Raw genomic sequence first — 23960 nt, 5'->3', positions numbered from 1 at the left:
CTCTAGTTTCTAAACTGATAGAACATATAACAAATTTTTCTACAGCTCTGTATCTACATAATTCTGCGCAAACCGAGAGTTTGACCCCAAAATCAAGAGAAACCGCTCAGGTAGAGATGAACAAAGGAAGTAAAGAACAGAAAGGGAGGGAGAGGGGGAGGAGAGTGATGAAAGAGAAAGGATAAGGTAAAGACTAAGTGGAGGAAAAAGGGGGGGGGGGGGAAAGGGGGGGAAAGTGCTTTAAGATGTGGCCCAGCTGGACTATAAGAGGGGGAAGGGGGTATGAGGCGCCTCAGGGGCACTGCCGCAATAAGGTATGTGTTGTGGACTCCCAGTAGAAGATGACCTCCTGAAAGAAGGCCATATTTCCCATTTTAAAATATGAATATTCTTCATTGGAGAGAAGCTCCGAAGTGTTATGAATCCACTCTTGTAGTGTAGGTATGCGTGGGGGTTTCCAATTTCTAGCTATTAAAAATTTAGCACTGTTGAGACCCATCTGTAGCAGTTTCCATCTAATTTTACACTGTTTACCTATCTTATGGTTGAGGAGTGCTGTGGTGTGATGTAATTTAAACGAATCCCCGAATATTTTCTTAAAGTGTGCTTCTATATTTCCCCAGAAAGGAGCAATGTGGTTACAACTCCACCAGATATGAGTCATGGTACCGGTTTCCCCGCACCCCCTCCAGCAAGAGGCATTAGCATTGTGGTAGATTTGTTTGATCCTGTTCGGGGTGAGGTACCACCAGAAAAGGATTTTGTGATTCGGTTCTAGTACTCTGGGGGAGTGCGATGATTTGTGCGTGTAACGGAATATATTTTTCCACTGCTCCTCCGTTAAAGTGATTCCCAATTCCCTACGCAACTGCGGTGCAAAAGAAGGGAGAGTAGGGGTGGAGGAGGCGTCCAACAATTTTTTAACAAGCGACAGAGGTCTACTGGGGGAGTGTTCAGTAAGCATAACTGTTCAAAATTGGTGGGTTCTCTAAGTAGGTCCCGTTTATATGGGGGATGTACCTACAAGGTGTGTTAGTTGAGCATATTTAAGCCAAGGTGTGAAATGACCATCCGCTACATCTTTCAGACAAGCCCGTTCTTTTAGTTTGCCTTTTACAGTTAACCTAGCTAATGGGATTGTGTACCCTAGTTCCTCATCTGGTAAATCGTTAGGTATAATCCCACCTGTAAATTCTGCGTTTATAGGTATCGGGGTCATTGGTGAGGGGAAAGGACGTTATCCCCTTCCACTTAATACAAATTAGATCCCATGTTTTAAATATGTGGGAGTATAAGGGAGAACATTTCGTTATTGTGGGTCTATTTGCGCGTTTAATCCAACAAAGTGGACCAATTTCTTGTGTACTCAAAAGGGAGGCATCTATTGTCGCCCGTGGTTTTGAGTAGTGATAATTGTGCCATTCTAAGATTCTCTGGAGGAAGACCGCGTTGTAATACTGTGAGATTGATGGAAGTCCCATCCCCCCCGAACCTAGTGGTAGGTAGAGAAGTTTTCTATTGATCCTGGGTTTGATCCCACCCCAAATGAAAGAATTAATCAGTGCTTGCGTCTGGGTTATGTAGGAATTGGGAAGATGGATGGGGGCTGCCTGAAGGATATAAAGGATCTGAGGAAGTGTGGTCATCTTAACAGCTTGCATAAGCCCCCACCACGATAGAGGTTTGTCTTTCCAAGTGTCAAAGTCTTTCCGCAGTTTATGTAGTAAAGTGAGATAGTTATGTTTAAATATTTTATTACTAGATGAAGCAAGGTAGATTCCCAAGTATTTAATCTTGTCAGATTTCAAATTGTATGGGCAAGATAAGCTAAGTCTTGAGAAGTCCCTATGGGGCATACTAATGTTGAGGATCTCAGACTTCTGTGCATTTATGGAAAAATTTGTGTGGTTACCGAAAGTCTGAAATTCCGCCAACAGTGGACGGATGTTTCTGGGGATGTGAGAAGGACCAGGACGTCGTCCGCATACATTGTAACCTTGTAAGAACAAGAACCCACTTGTATACCTTTGATATCTGAATTCCCTCTAATATGTGCGCCTAATACTTCCATTGAGAACACGAATAGGAGTGGGGACAGGGGGAAACCTTGCCTCGTTCCATTCAGTATACTGAAACTTTCAGAGAGAGTACCGTTAGCCTTAACCCAAGCTGTAGGCTGCGAGTAAAGGCTGAAGACCCTGTCTATTATCTTAGGTCCTAATGCGAAAGCATTCAAGCATAATCTCAAGAAATTTCAGTCCAGTCGGTCGAACGCTTTCTCGGCATCTGTTGAAATTAATATTGATTCTTGTTTCGACCGACTGGAGTGTTCTATAAGGTGAAGAGCCTTAATCGTGTTGTCTCGCGCCTCTCTCTTGGGTACGAAGCCTGATTGGTCAGGGTGGATTAGTTGAGGGAGAATTTTATTAATTTGTGAACCTAAGATTTTTGCATATAACTTAATATCTGTATTAAGCAGCGAGATAGTGCGATAGCTTTCAGGTCTAGTTGGGTACTTATCTGTCTTCAGGATCACAATAATGTGAGCTTCTAAGGCTTGTTTTGACCAAGGTTGTTTGTTATCAATGGATTGGAAAAGCGTTGTGAGATACGGGGCTAAAAGTTGGGCAAATTGTTTATAATCAACAACTCTTTTAACAAGGAACGTATATACTCCATCTTAAAGAGATAAGTAGATCTGTCAGTGTCAATATCTGAGGTAGGATCTGAACCAGATAGATCCTCATCAAAGGATAATAATTCGGTATGTTGTCGGTCATTTGAAATTTCATCAACTTTATGAGAAGTTTTAAAAGACCTTTAACGTTTATTAGAAGGCGGAATAGCAGACAAAGCCTCCTGAATCGCATCAGCAATAAAATCTTATATATTCACAAAGATATCATGTACATTAGATGTTGAAGGAACAACAGGCATTGTTCTATTACTAATGGATACATTCTCTGCATGTAAATGTTTATGACGACAACTGTTATATACTACAGCTGGAGATATAATCTCCGCTAATTTACAACAGATACACTTAGCTTTGGTAGAACTGTTATCAGGCAGCAGGGTTCCAACAGTTGTTTCTGAGACAGGATCAGATTGAGACATCTTGCAAACGTAAGAGAAAATAACAACATATAAAGCAAAATTATCAATTTTCTTCTTATATGGCTTTTTAAGAAATCTGAAAAAAAAAAATGCAAACAGCATAGCCCTCTGAGGACAAACAAATTCAAATGAGGTGCACGAACAGCCGGTGGTAAATGTAGATTTTCTTTATTGCAATTAAAAATCTTTCTCCCTCCAGGGATACAGGAATCTCAAGCTAGATAGCGAGTGGAGATAGCTTCACTCCAGTGACTGTCTGCTGACATGTTTCGGCAATGAAGCCGTAATCGTAGCTACAGTCTCAGGTGTGCACCAGTCTTATATACTGGTTCCTGTTACCTGATTGGTTAAAAAATATAATTAAAACCATACCTGGAGTGAAGCTAAATCCAACTCTCTTCACATTCTATAAAACGGGATAACAATTTCCCATTGCAAAGTGTAATAAATACAATCATGTGTAAATTCTAAACTTAAACAATCCGCTGTATATGAGAGCTTAAAAATTTGACAATTTATGAAAATCATTGAATCCTAACATGTGTAATCATAGTCACATCAATAATTAATAATAAATCTGGAAACAGATTGTGCATGAAGTACATTTTTCCAATCTATCTAAGAAATATATATATATGCAAAAATAAATAAATGCAAAATAAATAAAAAAAAAAAAAAAAAAAACAACAAACAAACAAACAAACAATTGTTTCAATGCATACAAGCATATAGCATATATATACACCCACAGTCTTTTAATACAAATATATACAAAAGGCTGCAATGTATATACATTGCAACCTATGCTAACTGGAAGGATAAGGATTTAAAAAAAAAATTTAAAGATTTTAACCTGAATACACAGACCCAAAAATTCTGAGACAGGATCAGATTGAGACATCTTGCAAACGTAAGAGAAAAAAACAACATATAAAGCAAAATTATCAATTTTCTTATATGGCTTTTTAAGAAATCTGAAAACAAAATGCAAACAGCATAGCCCTCTGATCATAAAAAAAGTCAAGAGGCATATATGAAGTGGAGTTTAAATAATTCAATTATTTGGCGCCAAGTATGACGCACAACACAAAATAAATTTGGCGCCAACAACATCCGGAAATTACACAACTCGCGTCATTGCAGACGCAACCTTGTGCAAGGAAACCTGTCGTCAACTAAGACGCCAGAAATGATGAATTAGCATCACCAAAACGTACCTTTGCCCCAAAAAAATTCTTGCGCCAAAAATGACGCAATAAATATCAGCATTTTGCGACCTCGTGAGCCTAATTTTGCCCGCAAAATTTAATGAAAAAACAAAATTTATGCTTACCTGATAAATTCCTTTCTCCTGTAGTGTGGTCAGTCCACGGGTCATCATTACTTCTGGGATATTAACTCCTCCCCAACAGGAAGTGCAAGAGGATCACCCAGCAGAGCTGCTATATAGCTCCTCCCCTCTACGTCACACCCAGTCATTCGACCGAGAACCAACGAGAAAGGAGAAGCCAAAGGGTGCAGTGGTGACTGGAGTATAATTAAAAAATTTAGACCTGCCATAAAAACAGGGCGGGCCGTGGACTGACCACACTACAGGAGAAAGGAATTTATCATCAGGTAAGCATAAATTTTGTTTTCTCCTGTTAAGTGTGGTCAGTCCACGGGTCATCATTACTTCTGGGATACCAATACCAAAGCTAAAGTACACGGATGACGGGAGGGACAGGCAGGCTCTTTATACGGAAGGAACCACTGCCTGAAGAACCTTTCTCCCAAAAACAGCCTCCGAAGAAACAAAAGTGTCAAATTTGGAAAATTTGGAAAAAGTATGAAGAGAAGACCAAGTTGCAGCCTTGCAAATCTGTTCAACAGAAGCCTCATTCTTAAAGGCCCAAGTGGAAGCCACAGCTCTAGTAGAATGAGCTGTAATCCTTTCAGGAGGCTGCTGTCCAGCAGTCTCATAGGCTAAACGTATTATGCTACGCAGCCAAAAGGATAGAGAGGTAGCAGATGCTTTTTGACCTCTCCTCTGTCCAGAATAAACGACAAACAGGGAAGAAGTTTGGCGAAAATCTTTAGTTGCCTGTAAATAAAATTTCAGGGCACGGACTACATCTAGATTGTGTAGGAGACGTTCCTTCTTCGAAGAAGGATTAGGACACAAAGATGGACCAACAATCTCTTGATTGATATTCCTGTTAGTGACCACCTTAGGTAAGAACCCAGGTTTAGTACGCAGAACTACCTTGTCTGAATAAAAAAATCAGATAAGGAGAATCACAATGTAAGGCAGATAACTCAGAGACTCTTCGAGCCGAGGAAATAGCCATTAAAAACAGAACTTTCCAAGATAACAGCTTGATATCGATGGAATGAAGGGGTTCAAACGGAACACCCTGTAAAACATTAAGAACTAAGTTCAAACTCCATGGTGGAGCAACAGTTTTAAACACAGGCTTAATCCTGGCCAAAGCCTGACAAAAAGCCTGAACGTCTGGAACCTCTGACAGACGTTTGTGTAAAAGAATGGACAGAGCTGAAATCTGTCCCTTTAAGGAACTAGCGGATAAACCCTTTTCTAAACCTTCTTGTAGAAAAGACAATATCCTAGGAATCCTAACCTTACTCCATGAGTAACCTTTGGATTCGCACCAATATAAGTATTTACGCCATATTTTATGGTAAATCTTTCTGGTAACAGGCTCCCTAGCCTGTATTAAGGTATCAATTACTGACTCAGAAAAACCACGTTTTGATAAAATCAAGCGTTCAATTTCCAAGCAGTCAGCTTCAGAGAAATCAGATTTTGATGTTTGAAGGGACCCTGGATCAGAAGGTCCTGTCTCAGAGGCAGAGACCAAGGTGGACAGGATGACATGTCCACTAGATCTGCATACCAAGTCCTGCGTGGCCACGCAGGAGCTATTAGAATCACTGATGCTCTCTCCTGTTTGATTCTGGCAATCAATCGAGGAAGCATCGGGAAGGGTGGAAACACATAAGCCATCCCGAAGGTCCAAGGTGCTGTCAAGGCATCTATCAGGACCGCTCCCGGATCCCTGGATCTGGACCCGTAACAAGGAAGCTTGGCGTTCTGTCGAGACGCCATGAGATCTATCTCTGGTTTGCCCCAACGTCGAAGTATTTGGGCAAAGACCTCCGGATGAAGTTCCCACTCCCCCGGATGAAAAGTCTGACGACTTAGGAAATCCGCCTCCCAGTTCTCCACTCCCGGGATGTGGATTGCTGACAGGTGGCAAGAGTGAGACTCTGCCCAGTGAATTATCTTTGATACTTCCATCATCGATAGGGAGCTTCTTGTCCCTCCTTGATGGTTGATGTAAGCTACAGTCGTGATGTTGTCCGACTGAAACCTGATGAACCCCCGAGTTGTTAACTGGGGCCAAGCCAGAAGGGCATTGAGAACTGCTCTCAATTCCAGAATGTTTATTGGCAGGAGACTCTCCTCCTGAGTCCATGATCCCTGAGCCTTCAGAGAATTCCAGACAGCGCCCCAACCTAGTAGGCTGGCGTCTGTTGTTACGATTGTCCAATCTGGCCTGCTGAATGGCATCCCCCTGGACAGATGTGGCCGAGAAAGCCACCATAGAAGAGAATTTCTGGTCTCTTGATCCAGATTCAGAGTAGGGGACAAATCTGAGTAATCCCCATTCCACTGACTTAGCATGCACAATTGCAGCGGTCTGAGATGTAGGCGTGCAAAGGGTACTATGTCCATTGCCGCTACCATTAAGCCGATCACCTCCATGCATTGAGCCACTGACGGGTGTTGAATGGAATGAAGGACACGGCATGCATTTTGAAGCTTTGTTAACCTGTCTTCTGTCAGGTAGATCTTCATTTCTACAGAATCTATAAGAGTCCCTAAGAAGGGAACTCTTGTGATTGGAAAGAGAGAACTCTTCTTTTCGTTCACCTTCCATCCATGCGACCTTAGAAATGCCAGTACTAACTCTGTATGAGACTTGGCAGTTTGAAAGCTTGAAGCTTGTATCAGAATGTTGTCTAGGTACGGAGCTACCGAAATTCTTCGCGGTCTTAGTACCGCCAGAAGAGCACCCAGAACCTTTGTGAAGATTCTTGGAGCCGTAGCCAATCCGAATGGAAGAGCTACAAACTGGTAATGCCTGTCTAGGAAGGCAAACCTTAGATACCGGTAATGATCTTTGTGAATCGGTATGTGAAGGTAAGCATCCTTTAAATCCACTGTGGTCATGTACTGACCCTTTTGGATCATGGGTAGGATTGTCCGAATAGTTTCCATTTTGAACGATGGAACTCTTAGGAATTTGTTTAGGATCTTTAAATCCAAGATTGGCCTGAAGGTTCCCTCTTTTTTGGGAACCACAAACAGATTTGAGTAAAACCCCTGTCCATGTTCCGACCGCGGAACCGGATGGATCACTCCCATTAGTAAAAGATCTTGTACACAGCGTAGAAACGCCTCTTTCTTTATTTGGTTTGTTGACAACCTTGACAGATGAAATCTCCCTTTTGGGGGAGAGGATTTGAAGTCCAGAAGATATCCCTGAGATATGATCTCCAACGCCCAGGGATCCTGGACATCTCTTGCCCAAGCCTGGGCGAAGAGCGAAAGTCTGCCCCCCACTAGATCCGTTCCCGGATCGGGGGCCCTCGATTCATGCTGTCTTAGGGGCAGCAGCAGGTTTTCTGGCCTGCTTGCCCTTGTTCCAGGACTGGTTAGGTCTCCAGCCTTGTCTGTAGCGAGCAACAGCTCCTTCCTGTTTTGGAGCAGAGGAAGTTGATGCTGCTCCTGTCTTGAAATTACGAAAGGAACGAAAATTAGACTGTCTAGCCTTAGGTTTGGCTCTGTCTTGAGGCAGGGCATGGCTTTTACCTCCTGTAATGTCAGCGATAATCTCTTTCAAACCGGGCCCGAATAAGGTCTGCCCTTTGAAAGGTATGTTAAGTAATTTAGATTTAGAAGTAACGTCAGCTGACCAGGATTTTAGCCACAGTGCTCTGCGTGCCTGAATGGCGAATCCGGAATTCTTAGCCGTAAGTTTTGTTAAATGTACTACGGCATCTGAAACAAATGAATTTGCTAGCTTAAGTGTTTTAAGCTTGCTTGAAATCTCATCTATAGTTATTGAGTCAAGAGTCTCTTCCAGGGACTCGGACCAAAAAGCGGCCGCGGCCGAGACAGACGCAATACATGCAAGGGGTTGCAATATAAAACCTTGTTGAACAAACATTTTCTTAAGGTAACCCTCTAACTTTTTATCCATTGGATCGGAAAAGGCACAGCTATCTTCCACTGGGATAGTGGTACGCTTAGCCAGAGTAGAAACCGCTCCCTCCACCTTACGGACCGTCTGCCATAAGTCCCGTGTGGTGGCGTCTATTGGAAACATTTTTCTAAAAACAGGAGGGGGGGAAAAAGGGCACACCGGGCCTATCCCACTCCTTAGTAATTATCTCTGTAAGCCTCTTAGGTATAGGAAATACGTCAGTACTCGCCGGTACCGCATAGTATCTATCCAGCCTACATAATTTCTCTGGGATTGCAACGGTGTTACAATCATTCAGAGCTGCTAATACCTCCCCTAACAGTACACGGAGGTTTTCGAGTTTAAACTTAAAATTAGAAATGTCTGAATCCATTCTATTGGGATCAGAACCGTCACCTGCAGATTGAAGCTCTCCGTCCTCATGTTCTGCATACTGTGACGCAGTATCAGACATGGCCCTATTATTAACAGCGCACTCTGTTCTCACCCCAGAGTGATCACGCTTACCTCTAAGTTCTGGTAATTTAGACAAAACTTCAGTCATAACATTAGCCATATCCTGTAATGTGATTTGTAATGGCCGCCCTGATGTACTCGGCGCTACAATATCACGCACCTCCCGGGCGGGAGATGCAGGTACTGACACGTGAGGCGAGTTAGTCGGCATAACTCTCCCCTCGTTGTTTGGTGAATGATGTTCAATTTGTACAGATTGACTTTTATTTAAAGTAGCATCAATGCAATTAGTACATAAATTTCTATTGGGCTCCACTTTGGCTTTAGCACATATAGCACAGAGATATTCCTCTGAGTCAGACATGTTTAACACACTAGCAAATAAACTAGCAACTTGGAAATACTTTTCAAAGCAATTTACAAATAATATGAAAAACGTACTGTGCCTTTAAGAAGCACAGAAAAAAAAGTTATGACAGTTGAGTAATAATAAACCGGAGTAACTATAACATCAAATTCTTTCCGGTAAAACACAATTTTAGCAAAGGATTGCCCCCATTAGCAATGGATAACTAACCCTGAATAGCAGAAAAAATGTACAGAATATAAACGTTTTTTATCACAGTCAAAGCACAATCTCACAGGTCTGCTGTGAGTGATTACCTCCCTCAAACTAACTTTTGAAGACCCCTGAGTTCTGTAGAGACGAACCGGATCATGCAGGGAAGGAAACAGACTTGTGACTGAATTTTCTGATGCGTAGCAAAAGCGCCAAAATAGGCCCCTCCCCCTCACACACAACAGTGAGGGAGATCAGTAAACTGTCTCAAATTAAATAAAACGACCGCCAAGTGGAAAAAACAGTGCCCAAAACAATTTTTCACCCAGTACCTCAGATAATTAAACGATTTTAACATGCCAGCAAAAACGTTTAACATCAAATAAATGAAATGTCATTAGAAAGCCTGTTGCTAGTCGTTCCCACTGCAAGTTAGGCTAAAGTCTTATGCATACAGTATTATCCCAGTGAAGTGCCATTCCCCAGAATACTGAAGTGTAAATATACATAAATGACAGCCTGATACCAGTTGCTACTACTGCATTTAAGGCTGAGCTTACATTATATCGGTATGGCAGTATTTTCTAGTCAATTCCATTCTCAGAAAATAATATGCTGCTACATACCTCTTTGCAGGTTAACCTGCCCGCTGTCCCCTGATCTGAAGTTTACCTCACTCCTCAGATGGCCGAGAACAGCAATATGAACTACGCCGGCTAAAATCATACAAAAACTCAGGTAGATTCTTCTTCAAATTCTACCTGAGAAGGAACAACACACTCCGGTGCTGTTTTAAAATAACAAACTTTTGATTGAAGGTATAAAACTAAGTATAATCACCACAGTCCTCTCACACATCCTATCTATTAGTTGGGTGCAAGAGAATGACTGGGCGTGACGTAGAGGGGAGGAGCTATATAGCAGCTCTGCTGGGTGATCCTCTTGCACTTCCTGTTGGGGAGGAGTTAATATCCCAGAAGTAATGATGACCCGTGGACTGACCACACTTAACAGGAGAAAAACAGTCAATTTGAAGAAAAGACTATACCCCAGGTAAGAACTTCCTAAATATATTTCCCAATTTTGAAACTGATAGTCTGCAAAAGGAAATATACATAAACCTGACTCATGGCAAATATAAGTACAATACATATATTTAAAACTTTATATTAATACATAAAGTGCCAAACCATAGCTGAGAGTGTCTTAAGTAATGAAAACATACTTGGCGAAAGACACCCATCCACATATAGCAGATATCCAAATCAGTAGAGGTAATGGAATATGAGAGTATATCGTCGATCTGAAAAGGGAGGTACGAGATGAATCTCAACAACCGATAACAGAGAACCTATGAAGGTGATACTCTCTTCACATCCCTCTGACAAACACTGTACTCTGAGAGGAATCGGGTTTCAAAATACTGAGAAAAGCATATCACAGAAGAAAATCAAGCAAAAACTTACTTCACCAACTCCATAGGGAGGCAAAGTTAGTAAAAACTGAGTTGTGTGTGTGGTGGGGGGTGTATTTATAGGCATTTTGAGGTTTAGGAAACTTTGCCCCTCCTGGTAGGATTGTATATCCCATACGTCACTAGCTCATGGACTCTTGCCAATTACATGAAAGAAATGGTGTCTGTCCCTCCTCTGCAGGTGACACAGCGACAGACAGGAGGGAGCTATAGGATATGGGGTCTGTCTCTCCCCTACAGGTGACACAGACAGGAGGGAGCTATAGGACATGGGGTCTGTCCCTCCCCTGCAGGGTGACACAGCCAGGAGGGAGCTATAGGACATGGGGTCTGTCCATTCCCTGCAGGTGACACAGACAGGAGGGAGCTATAGGACATGGGGTCTGTCCCTCCCCTGCAGGGTGACACAGACAGGAGGGAGCTATAGGACATGGGGTCTGTCCCTCCCCTGCAGGGTGACACAGACAGGAGGGAGCTATAGGACATGGGGTCTGTCCCTCCCCTGCAGGGTGACACAGACAGGAGGGAGCTATAGGACATGGGGTCTGTCCCTCCCCTGTAGGCGACACAGACAGGAGAGAGCTATAGGACATGGGGTCTGTCCCTCCCCTGCAGGTGACACAGACAGGAGGGAGCTATAGGACATGGGGTCTGTCCCTCCCCTGCAGGTGACACAGACAGGAGGGAGCTATAGGACATGGGGTCTGTCCCTCCCCTGCAGGTGACACAGACAGGAGGGAGCTATAGGACATGGGGTCTGTCCCTCCCCTGCAGGTGACACAGACAGGAGGGAGCTATAGGACATGGGGTCTGTCCCTCCCCTGCAGGTGACACAGACAGGAGGGAGCTATAGGACATGGGGTCTGTCCCTCCCCTGCAGGTGACACAGACAGGAGGGAGCTATAGGACATGGGGTCTGTCCCTCCCCTGCAGGTGACACAGACAGGAGGGCGCTATAGGACATGGGGTCTGTCCCTCCCCTGCAGATGACACAGACAGGAGGGAGCTATAGGACATGGGGTCTGTCCCTCCCCTGCAGATGACACAGACAGGAGGGAGCTATAGGACATGGGGTCTGTCCCCCCCTGCAGGGTGACACAGACAGGAGGGAGCTATAGGACATGGGGTCTGTCCCTCCTCTGCAGGTGACAGAGACAGGAGGGCGCTATAGGACATGGGGTCTGTCCCTCCCCTGCAGATGACACAGACAGGAGGGAGCTATAGGACATGGGGTCTGTCCCTCCCCTGCAGATGACACAGACAGGAGGGAGCTATAGGACATGGGGTCTGTCCCCCCCTGCAGGGTGACACAGACAGGAGGGAGCTATAGGACATGGGGTCTGTCCCTCCTCTGCAGGTGACAGAGACAGGAGGGAGCTATAGGACATGGGGTCTGTCCCCCCCCTGCAGGTGACACAGACAGGAGGGAGCTATAGGACATGGGGTCTGTCCCTCCCCTGCAGGGTGACACAGACAGGAGGGAGCTATAGGACATGGGGTCTGTCCCTCCCCTGCAGGTGACACAGACAGGAGGGAGCTATAGGACATGGGGTCCATCTCTCTCTTACAGGTGACACACCACGTCTCATAGCTCAGTGCTGCGCTGTCGTGCAGGAGGACAAACCCCTCTTGTATGTCACTGGGTCCCATAGCACATCTTAGTCACCCATTGTACCTCACAGCCTACAGAGAAAACATTGGCACAAGGGACAACATCTCACCTGAACTTCAAAAGTAAAATATTTCTTTAGATTCTTGATAATCATGACCAGGAATGGCAGTTTAATGCCTAAAGTCTTCTTCGGATCAGCTGGGCACGTGATGTATGTGGTGCTAGAGAAGAGAGAATTTCCTTATTGACAGGAAGATTACACTGTGTGACAGCGCTAATATGGCTGAACAGAAAACGACACATGTATAGTAGAAATAATATCACTACCAGGGATTCCCTACAGTCCGGTGTACGGATGCGTTCCTTTCTAACTACACATGTACAGCACAATTACTACACCCAGGGCACTGTTCTGCACTACCAGGGATTCCCTACAGTCAGGTGTACGGATGCGTTCCTTTCTAACTACACATGTACAGCACAAATACTACGCCCAGTGCACTGTTCTGCACTACCAGGGATTAACTACAGTCAGGTGTAAGGATGCGTTCCTTTCTAACTACATATGTACAGCACAAATACTACGCTCCTGGTCACTGTTCTGCACTACCAGGGATTCCCTACAGTCAGGTGTATGGATGCGTTCCCTACTACACATACTGCAGTGCACGGCCTTACAAGGACCCTCGGGAACATTAACTGCCATGTGTAGCACTTTGGTGCCTTTTTGCTAACTTGAGGTAAGTTTACAGCATTCTAACATTTACTTTGTTCTGCTCACCCCCTTATTGACTGTTTGTATCTTAGGCTGTCTGACTTTTTTTTTTTTTTTTTTTAACTTGTTCCTACCCTGTAACCAAACAACTTCTCAATGCAAATGACCTAAAGAACCTTTTTAATTCAGAAGTGCTGAATCCATTTCAAAGTGAGATTTAGCAGCATGAAATTCCTACACTGTAAGGTAGCATTTGCTGCTGACAGCCATGTGCACCAGTAAGACGTGCAGGGTAATGACCCAGTACTGATAAATACATAATCAAAACTATCCCTTGTATGCACAACCACCCAGTGACAACAGATAGATGTGGCCATTACCTCACATTAGTCCCTTCTACTTCCAGCACCAGCGACTGAATATCATTATCCGTTATCCGCTTTATGTGGCCGTTCCTCACCTGCAGGAGAAAAAAGCAAAGTGTAACTGGCTGCAGTGAGGGCAGTATACACAGTAACACACGCTATATGCAATCACAAATGAATGCTGTGAGCAAAGCTACTATGTATGTGATAAACTCAAATGTGTAGTGTAATTCTAAAGTACTGTATACATTACATACACGCAACACCCCCACACGCAACACCCCCACACACGTGCATACGTAGATCCGCACCAGCTGGACTGTCAAAATTGTGACATTTATTGTGACGTTTCGGGGATCAAACCGTCCCCTCCATCAGATATTTTTGTTCCTGACAATCTGGCTGCTACCTTGGAAGTGTGAGTGCTAACTCTCCTGTACATACATAGCCCCACACACGCAGAGAGAAGTGCACTCACAGGAACGAACAACCAGCTCAATACCATTGTTAGCCTGTTCTATGGCGATTTACCATCTGGGTGCAAAAAGAAAATTTATGCTTACCTCATAAATTTGTTTCTTTTTAGACACGATGAGTCCACGGATTTCATCCTTACTTGTGGGATTACGCCTCCTGGTCAGCAGGAGGAGACAAAGAGCACCACAGCAGAGCTGTTAAATAGCTCCTCCCTTTACTCCTACTCCAGTCATTCGACCGAAGTTAGGAAGAGAAAGGAAAAGCCAAGGTGCAGAGGTGACTGAAGTTTAACAAAATAATAACCGGTCTCATAGAACAGGGCGGGCCGTGGACTCATCGTGTCTAAAAATAAAAAATTTATCAGGTAAGTATACATTTTTTCTTTTTAAAGACTCGAGTCAACGGATTTGGTCCTTACTTGTGGGATACAATACCAAAGCTAGAGTACACGGATGATAAGGGAGGGACAAGACAGGGAACCTAAACAGAAGGCACCACTGCTTGAAGAATCTTTCTCCCAAAAACAGCCTCAGCCGAAGCAAAGGTATCAAATTTGTAAAATTTAGAAAAAGTGTAAAGAGAGGACCAAGTTGCAGCCTTGCAAATCTGTTCCAAAGAAGCTTCATTTTTGAATGCCCATGAGGAAGCAACAGCCCTAGTGGAATGAGCCGTAACTCTTTCAGGAGGTTGCTGTCCAGCAGTCTCATATGCAAAACGGATGATACTCTTCAGCCAAAAAGAAAGAGAGGTAGCCGTAGCTTTCTGACCCTTACGTTTTCCAGTCACTGATGCCTTCTCCTGTTTGATTCGAGCAATAACCCGGGGAAGAAGAGCAAACAGGGGGAATAGATATGCTAGGCTGAAGGACCAAGGAACTGCCAAGGCATCTATCAGTTCCGCCTGGGGGTCCCTGGACACGTATCTCGGGAGCTTGGCATTCTGACGAGAATCAGGCTGGAGAATATTTTCGGATGGAGTTCCAACTCTCCAGGATGAAAGGTCTGCCTGCTCAGAAAATCCGCCTCCCAGTTGTCCACCCCTGGGATGTGGATCGCTGACAGATGGCAAGAATGGGCCTCCGCCCACTGGATTATCTTGGCTACTTCGGTCATCGCTAAGGAACTCCTCGTTCCGCCCTGATGATTGATGTAAGCCACTGTCGTTATGTTGTCCGACTGAAATCTGATGAATTGGGCTGAAGCCAACTGAGGCCAGGCCCGAAGAGCATTGAACGTCGCCCTCAGCTCTAGGATGTTGATAGGAAGGAGAGACTCTGCCCGAGTCCATACTCCCTGAGCCTTTAGAGAGCCCCAGACTGCTACCCATTCTAAAAGGCTGGCGTCCGTTGTCACAATCACACATGAAGGTCTGCGAAAGCATGTCCCCTGGGATAGATGATCCAGAGACAACCACCATTGAAGAGAGTCCCTCGTCTCCTGTACCAGGGTTATTCGAGGAGACAAATCTGTATAATCTCCATTCCACTGCCTGAGCATGCTTAACTGCAGAGGCCTGAGGTGAAACAGAGCAAACGGTATGATGTCCATTGTCGCCACCATCAATCAGATTACCTCCATGCACTGAGCCACTGACGGCTGAGGAGTGGACTGAAGGGCTCGACATGTATCCAGAATCTTTGATTTTCTGACCTCTGTCAGAAAAATTCTCATGGATATAGATTAGAGTTCCCAAGAAGGACACCCTTGTCTTCGGGAACGCTTTTCCAGATTTACCTTCCACCCGTGAGTTCTCAGGAAGGATAGCACTATGTCGGTATGGGACCTTGCTTGCTGACAAGATGACGCCTGGATTAGAATATTGTCCAGATAAGTCTTAGAACCGCCAGCAGAGACTCTAGAACCTTTGTGAAAATTCTGGGTGCCATGGTCAGACCGAAAGGAAGAGCCACAAACTGAAAGTGTTTGTCCAGAAAGGCAAACCTCAGGAACTTGTGATGATCTCTGTGGATAGAAACATGTAGATATGAATCCTTTAAATCCACTGTCGTCATAAATTGACCCTCCTGGATCAATGGAAGAATGGTACGAATAGTTTCCATCTTGAATGATGGAACTCTGAGAAACTTGTTTAGACTCTTGAGGTCTAAGATAGGTCTGAAGGTTCGCTCCTTTTTGGGGACTACAAACCGATTTGAATAAAAACCCTGCCCCTGTTCCTGTATTGGAACTGGACAAATTACTCCCATGGAAGAGAGGTCTCTTACACAATGTAAGAACGCCTCTCTTTATCTGGTCTGCAGATAATCTTGAAAGAAGAAATCTTCCTTGGGGAGGAGAATTTCTAAACTCCCGTTTGTATCCCTGAGACACTATTTCTATAGCCCAGGGATCCTGAACATCCCGCACCCAAGCCTGAACGAAGAAGGAAAGTCTGCCCCCTACCAGATCCGGTCCCGGATCGGGGGCAAACCCTTCATGCTGACTTGGAATCAGCAGCAGGTTTCTTGGATTGTTTACACTTGTTCCAAGATTGGTTGGGTCTCAAAGTAGACTTAGATTGCAAATAGTTTCCTTCCTGTTTAGAGGAAGAAGAGAAGGAATTTCCCTTGAAATTTCAAAAGGAACGAAAATTACTTTGTCGTCCTTTCTGCTTGGTTCTTTTATCTTGAGGAAGGAGGTGACCCTTGCCTCCCGTGATGTCAGAGATAATTTCCTTCAAGCCAGGACCAAACAAGGTCTTTCCCTTGTAAGGAATTGCCAGGAGCTTAGACTTGGATGATGCATCCGCAGACCAAGGCTTCAACCATAAGGCTCTGCGGGCTAGAAAAGAAAAACCTGAACTCTTAGCAGCCAATTTAGTAATTTGCAGAGAAGCATCTGTAATAAAAGAATTGGCTAATTTCAGAGCTTTAATCCAATCCTGGATTTCCTCTAAAGAAGTCTCAGTCTTAAGAGACTCCGCAAGAGCATTGAACCAATAAGCTGCCGCACTAGTGACCGTAGCGATGCACGCAGCCGGCTGCAATAGCAAACCCTGGTGAACATAGATCTTTTTAAGTAGACCCTCCAACTTCTTGTCCATAGGGTCTTTGAAGGCACAACTATCCTCAATAGGAATAGTAGTTAGTTTGGCCAAGGTGGAAATAGCCCCCTCCACCTTAGGAACCGTCTGCCAAGTGTCCCTGACAGTGTCAGCTATCGGGAACATCTTCTTGAAAATAGGAGAAGGAGAGAAGGGAATACCTGGTCTCTCCCATTCCTTAGAAATAATCTCCGAAGTTCGCTTGGGAACTGGAAAAACATCTGAGTAAGAAGGAACTTCAAAGTATTTGTCAAACTTACTCGATTTCTAAAGTGGAGTCACAGTCGTCCAAAGTCACTAAGACCTCCCTGAGTAACAGGCAGAGGTGTTCTAGTTTAAACCTGAAAGAGACAACTTCTGAATCAGTCAAAGGTAAGGAACTCCCTGAGTCTGAAATTTCACCTTCCGATAGAACCTCCATACCCTCCATTTCAGATCCCTGAGAGGGTACATCCGAGATTGCCACCATAGCATCAGAAACTTCATTGACCACATAGTTGTCCTTCCTTTTACGTTTGCCTTGAAGTATAGGAAAGGCAGATAACGCATCAGAAAGTGTAGAAGACATAACCGCAGCTATGTCTTTTAACGTAACTGCCGTAGAAGCTAGAGAAGAAGTACAGGGCACTGCTTGAGCGGGCGTTAAAGGTTGGGGCGCTTGGGGAGAAAGCTGCAGCATACTCTGCATCTCATCAGACTCCTGAAAAGCATCCGCCTTTGAAAAAGTTTGAGTATGAAATTTTTTTTTCTCTATAAAACTTAAAGCACTCTCAACACATGAGGGACAAAAAGGAACCGGTGGTTCCACAATGGCATCCAAACACATGGCACAAGTAACATTATGCACAGCTTCTGAATCCATTTTAGAGAGCAGACAATAAAGTACAATTTTTTTAATACACAAAAAAAACAGATTACTTAGTAAACTTGAAATAAAGAAAAATAACAGGATACTGTGCCTTTAAATTTTGAATGCAACAACTTTCCTGTTTCAAACAAAAAACGTATCACTTTAGCTAAAAAAAAAACCTTTTTAACACACACTCAAACACCTCTACGCCTCAGCAGCTCTGCTGAGGCACCTACCTGCCGACCGGTCCCGCTGCAATTCCTGGTGCAGAAGTACAAGACTCAGGAGCGCTAACAACCGCTTGCTTGTTTAGTAAAAAAACATGCGGTTCTAGAGCAAAGAAAGGACGTCACTGTCCTGCAAGCCTGATAGCCGATGAACCTCACAGTTAAACTGGAACCTTCTCCGGATGCCGGCTATATGAAAATGCGCAGTGAAAGTACAAAGCGCGAGAAATGCTGGCCCTGCCCTTCGTGGTCGTTAATAACTACACAGTCCGATCGGCATAAAAATTAATGATAGTGACAAAGCTATTTTTCAGCTTTCTCCCTGCCCCAGTGCCTGTACATTGCACTGTCATAAGAGCACCCTCCATACCTAGAGAGCCAGAAGTCCCAAGTCAAAGGCCTCAATTTATCAAGGTCTGTCGGACCTGATACGACAGTGCGGATCAGGTCCGACAGACCTCGCTGAATAGGGCGAGCAATACGCTCGCCGTATTCAGCATTACACCAGCAGCTCACAAGAGCTGCTGGTGCAACGACGCCCCCTGCAGACTCGCGGCCGCCAGCAAGGGGGTGTCAATCAACCCGATCGTACTCAATCGGGTTGATTTCCGGCTATGTCTGTCCGCCTGCTCACAGGTCTTTGTGACCGCTGCTTCATAACTGCTGTTTCTGGCGAGCCTGCAGGCTCGCCAGAAACACGGGGCATCAAGCTCCATTCAGAGCTTGATAAATATGCCCCAAAGGCTCCATTTGCATTATACAAAATAAAGTTTTTTAGTAGTCCCCAGAATAAAAAGTCTGCACATACCTTAATGCTTTCCGACAGCAGGACAGTCCAACTGGTTTAAGAGGTCCTCTCCCTCCTATAGCCCTGTGGAAAATGATAAGGTCTGAGTTAGAGCTTGCTTAGGCCATCAGGATAAGGGTAGCAGAAAAATATGGGAGGCGCAGTGAGAATTATGTCCCACCAGTTCCCATTGCTCTAAAGCCACCAAAAGCTCTACTGAAGAGACTGATATGGACTACGGCTACACCCTAGAACAAAGCAGCACTACTTTAAAATAATAAACTCTTGATTGAAGAATCTAATCTAACACCTCACTTTACCTCTTCCTATCACTAACGTAGGCAAAGAGAATGACTGGAGTGGGAGGGAAGGGAGGAGCTATATTATAGCTGTGGTGCTCTTTGCCGCCTCCTCCTGACCAGGAGGTGTAATCCCACAAGGATGAAATCCATGGACTTATCGTGACTTTAAATTATATATATATATATATATATATATATATATATATATATATATATATATATATATATATATATATATATATATATATATATATATATCCGAACATAAAAAGAAAACCAGCGAGCCTCAGGTAGAATAATGAATAAACTTTAATTCCTCTTAGTCACAGGAACTACATGTCAGGTAGTAAAAAACTGCACAGAGGCAGTGCTGTGTAGCATCTGACGCGTTTCGGCTAGAATGCCTTAATCGTAGATGCTTACTGATGGCTAATCTACTCTTAAATAGCCATCCTAATCTAGTTAATTGAAAAACACTGTTACAAAAATTTCTACAACACAATCAGACCTTGAGTGGATACAGGGAACATATATTGGGGTTAATGGATATATTATGAATGTGGTTACATGGTGATTAGTATAGAATACAATTTACAAATATGCAAGTATGCAAATATAAATAGAAACATAAACATAAACATAAATATTTTATGTGATAAATTACCAAAGTTACCAGAATTTTACCCTTGTTTATTTGAGCATTGACGAATTAGCCAAGAATAAAACATTAAAACATTAAGTATATGTTAAATGTATTTAATAGAAATAAATTCTCGTGACTAATGCATGTCTATTAGGAGGGACTCTGTTCTACTCTATGAGACACCCCACTAGGGCTCATGGATGAGTGGAAACATGTTACTTGTCTTTTAGAAAATTTACAAATTGCACTTATCTTTATACTTTTTGCCAAAAATTGATTATGTCACCACTAATGTTGAACCCTTGAGGCTTCCTAGTTCTCAGTAAAAATATCCAAAAGGCCTCTCTATAAAACATTTTCACTGTTTTATCACCTCCCCTGGGACCTACTTTAATACGTTCAATTACACACCAGTTAAAGGTGGCAACTTTCTTGTTATGTTCTTGTATGAAATGTCGCACAAGATCTGAACAGTCTATTTCTTGCTCAATATTATTAAGATGCTCCCTTATCCGTGAGCGCACCTCCCTGGAGGTGCACCCTACGTACTGTAATTTACATTGGGTGCATTCTGCAAGATAGATCACAAATCTTGTGCGACAATTCGTGCACTCACTCAGATCAAATACCTTTTGGGTTACATAAGATTGGAAATGTTTAGTGGGTCTCATATGATTACAAGCTATGCATTGTGAAAAATGACATTTATAGTGGCCTTTGGAAGTAAGCCAGCTGCTGGTTCTATTAAGCTTATTTGGTAACATAGATGGAGATAATATGTTGCCTAATGTTATTCCCCTCTTAGGGATAAAACTGCAACCTTTTGACACATAGTCCTTTAGACTATCTTCTCCTGTCACTATTGATAGATGTCTTTTCACAATATTGCATATTTCTTCAAACTGTGGACTGTAAGTTGTAACAAAACAGGGTCTATCTTCCTGAAATCTGTAATTGCTTTTGGTTTTAGAACCCTGTAATAATGAATCTCTGTCTAGTCTCTTAACTTCAAGCAAAGCCCTGTTCATAGTCTTTTTTGAATACCCTCTCTCCAGTAATTGATCCCTCAGTTTATCCGCCTCAACTAAAAAATCTGACTCAAGAGTACAATTACGCTTGAGTCTGATGAACTGGCCTTTAGCTACACCAAAACCAGTATGTTTTGGATGTGAGGACTTTGCATGGAGGATAGTATTGGAAGATATGGGTTTTCTATACAGACCAGTGGTTACTTTGCCTGTAGAGACTGACCCTTTGAGGATTACATCCAAATATGGTATCTCCACAGTTCCTGATTCTGCAGTAAATCTGAGGTTGACTTGGTTCCTATTGAGATAATTGATGAAATCTGCCTTTGCTTCGGTACCTCCTGTCCATACAAACAAGAGATCATCAATATATCTCTTGTATGTCTTGATACTGGACCTGAATGGATTCTGTTCCCCAAAGACGTGGGACCGCTCCCACCAGCCCATGAACAGGTTGGCATAGGAAGGGGCAAATTTAGCCCCCATAGCGGTCCCACGTCTCTGTAGGTAGAAGCCATCCCCGAATTTAAAGTAGTTGTGCTCTAGAAGGAATTGAATAACCCTCAACACAAATACTTTCAGATTATCATCATAAGTAGTATATATATATTTGCACTCCAAGAAAACAGGTGATCCAATGCCCTGGGTGCAGCAAAACAGGCATATAGACATATAGAAGGAAGCGCACTCCAAGGGATCCTTAAACAGGCACTTTTATTCAGTGAACGTTTTTGGACATAATATAGTCCGTCCTCAGACCAAAAAAGTGTTACACATTACTTACCAAACACCCCTTAAATACAGCAAACCACCATTGTGAACTGGCCGGGCATCCACGCTCTCCCGGGTAGCTCCGCACCCAAACAGGTGACGTCATCATCCCGGGCAACGTGAGTCCGGTCAGCAGTAACAACATTTGTGCACACTAAAAAACATTAAGAATAAACATTAAACCAAAAATAGGCCAATAATGAAGGAAGAACAGGAGTATATTAAACAGAAGTAGAACAATGGATTGTTGGTTTAAAGTGCGGTACATGGGATACTTTAAACCAACAATCCATTGTTCTACTTCTGTTTAATATACTCCTGTTCTTCCTTCATTATTGGCCTATTTTTGGTTTAATGTTTATTCTTAATGTTTTTTAGTGTGCACAAATTTTGTTATTATGTCCGAAAACGTTCACTGAATAAAAGTGCCTGTTTAAGGATCCCTTGGCGTGCGCTTTCTTATAGCTAGATAATATAAAAAGTCTGTACACCCATTAAAATGTCAGGTTTCTGTGATGTAAAACAATTAGACAAAGATAAATCATTTCAGAACTTTTTACACCTTTAATGTGACCTATGAACTACATAACTCAATTGAAAAACAAACTGAAATCTTTAAGGTGGAGGGAAGTAAACAAAAAAAAACTAAAATAATGTGGGATGTAGCTGTGTTCAGAATAAAGCAATCACATTCAAAACCATGTTAAATAAGAGTCATCACACACCTGCCATGATTTAAAGTGCCTCTGATTAACCCTGAATAAAGTTCAGCTGTTCTAGAAGGTCTTTCCTGACATTTTCTTAGTCGCGTCGTACACAAAAGCCATGGTCCGCAGAGAGCTTCCAAAGCATCAGAGGGATCTCATTGTTAAAAGGTATCAGTCAGGAGAAGGGTACAAACGAATTTCCAAGGCATTAGATATACCATGGAACACGGTTAAGACAGTCATCATCAAGTGGAGAACATATGGCACAACAATGACATTACCAAAAACTGGATGTCCCTCCAAAATTGATGAAAAGACAAGAAGAAAACTGGTCTGGGAGGCTACCAAGAGGCCTAAAGCAACATTAAAGGAGCTGCAGGAATATCTGGCAAGTACTGGCTGTGTAGTACATGTGACAACAATCTCCCATATTCTTCATATGTTTGGGCTTTGGGGTAGACGGCAAGACGGAAGCCTTTTCTTACGAATAAAAACATCCAAGCCCAGCTAAATTTAGCAAAAACAGATCTGAAGTCTCCCAAAAGCATGTGAGAAAAGGTGTTATGGTCTGATGAAACTAAGGTTGAACTTTTTGGCAATAATTACAAAAGATATGTTTGGCGCAAAAACACTGCATATCACCAAAAGAACACCATACCCACAGTGAAGCATGGTGGTGGTAGCATCATGCTTTGGGTCTGTTTTTCTTCAGCTGGAACCTTATTCAAGGTAGAGGGAATTATGAACAGTTCCAAATACCAGTCAATATTGGCACAAAACCTTCAGGCTTATGCTAGAAAGCTGAACATGAAGAGGAACTTCATCTTTCAGAATGACAACGACCCAAAGCAAACATCCAAATCAACAAAGGAATGGCTTCACCAGAAGAAGATTAAAATTTTGGAATGGCCCAGCCAGAGCCCAGACCTGAATCCAATCGAAAATCTGTGGGGTGATCTGAAGAGGGCTGTGCACAGGAGATGCCCTCGCAATCTGACAGATTTGGAGTGTTTTTGCTAAGAAGAGTGGGCAAATCTTGCCAAGTCAATATGTGCCATGCTGATAGACTCATACCCAAAAAGACTGAGTGCTGTAATAAAATCAAAAGGTGCTCCAACAAAGTATTAGTTTAAGGGTGTGCACACTATATACATACAAATGTCCTGTACCAAGCACTCTTGCTTAATGTTGATTTGCCCAGGTGCGGTGCATAAATACACATAAACATCAAAGTTAGAGACCGCACTCATAGGTCTTATAAATCCACCAAAGTGACTTTATTGCCAATAAAGTCACTTTGGTGGATTTATAAGACCTATGAGTGCGGTCTCTAACTTTGATGTTTATGTGTATTTATGCACCGCACCTGGGCAAATCAACATTAAGCAAGGGTGCTTGGTACAGGACATTTGGAGATGATAGAGATAGATAGAGATATTAATTCAGAATTAAGCAAACACATTCAAAATCATGTTAAATAGGAGTCAGTACACACCTGCCATCATTTAAAGTGCCTCTGATTAACCCCAAATATAGTTCAGCTGTTCTAGTAGGT

At 43.1% G+C, this 23960-nt stretch overlaps 1 protein-coding gene across 1 annotated transcript in view; it reads right to left on the bottom strand.

Annotated features, from left to right (window-relative positions):
• Window positions 1–23960, bottom strand: part of LOC128661765 (cilia- and flagella-associated protein 20) — a 127283-nt gene that overhangs the window by 74254 nt on the left and 29069 nt on the right. The window contains exons 2-3 of the mRNA XM_053715985.1: window positions 13587–13666; window positions 12601–12712 (exon numbers count right to left, since the gene is read on the bottom strand). Coding sequence (XP_053571960.1) covers window positions 12601–12712; window positions 13587–13666 — 192 coding nt within the window. The remainder of the gene's footprint in view (window positions 1–12600; window positions 12713–13586; window positions 13667–23960) is intronic.

The sequence above is a fragment of the Bombina bombina genome, chromosome 5 (assembly GCF_027579735.1).
Source record: "Bombina bombina isolate aBomBom1 chromosome 5, aBomBom1.pri, whole genome shotgun sequence".
NCBI lineage: Eukaryota > Metazoa > Chordata > Amphibia > Anura > Bombinatoridae > Bombina > Bombina bombina.
Note: the sequence above shows the minus strand (reverse complement) of the source record. Positions and strands in the feature narration are given on the sequence as shown.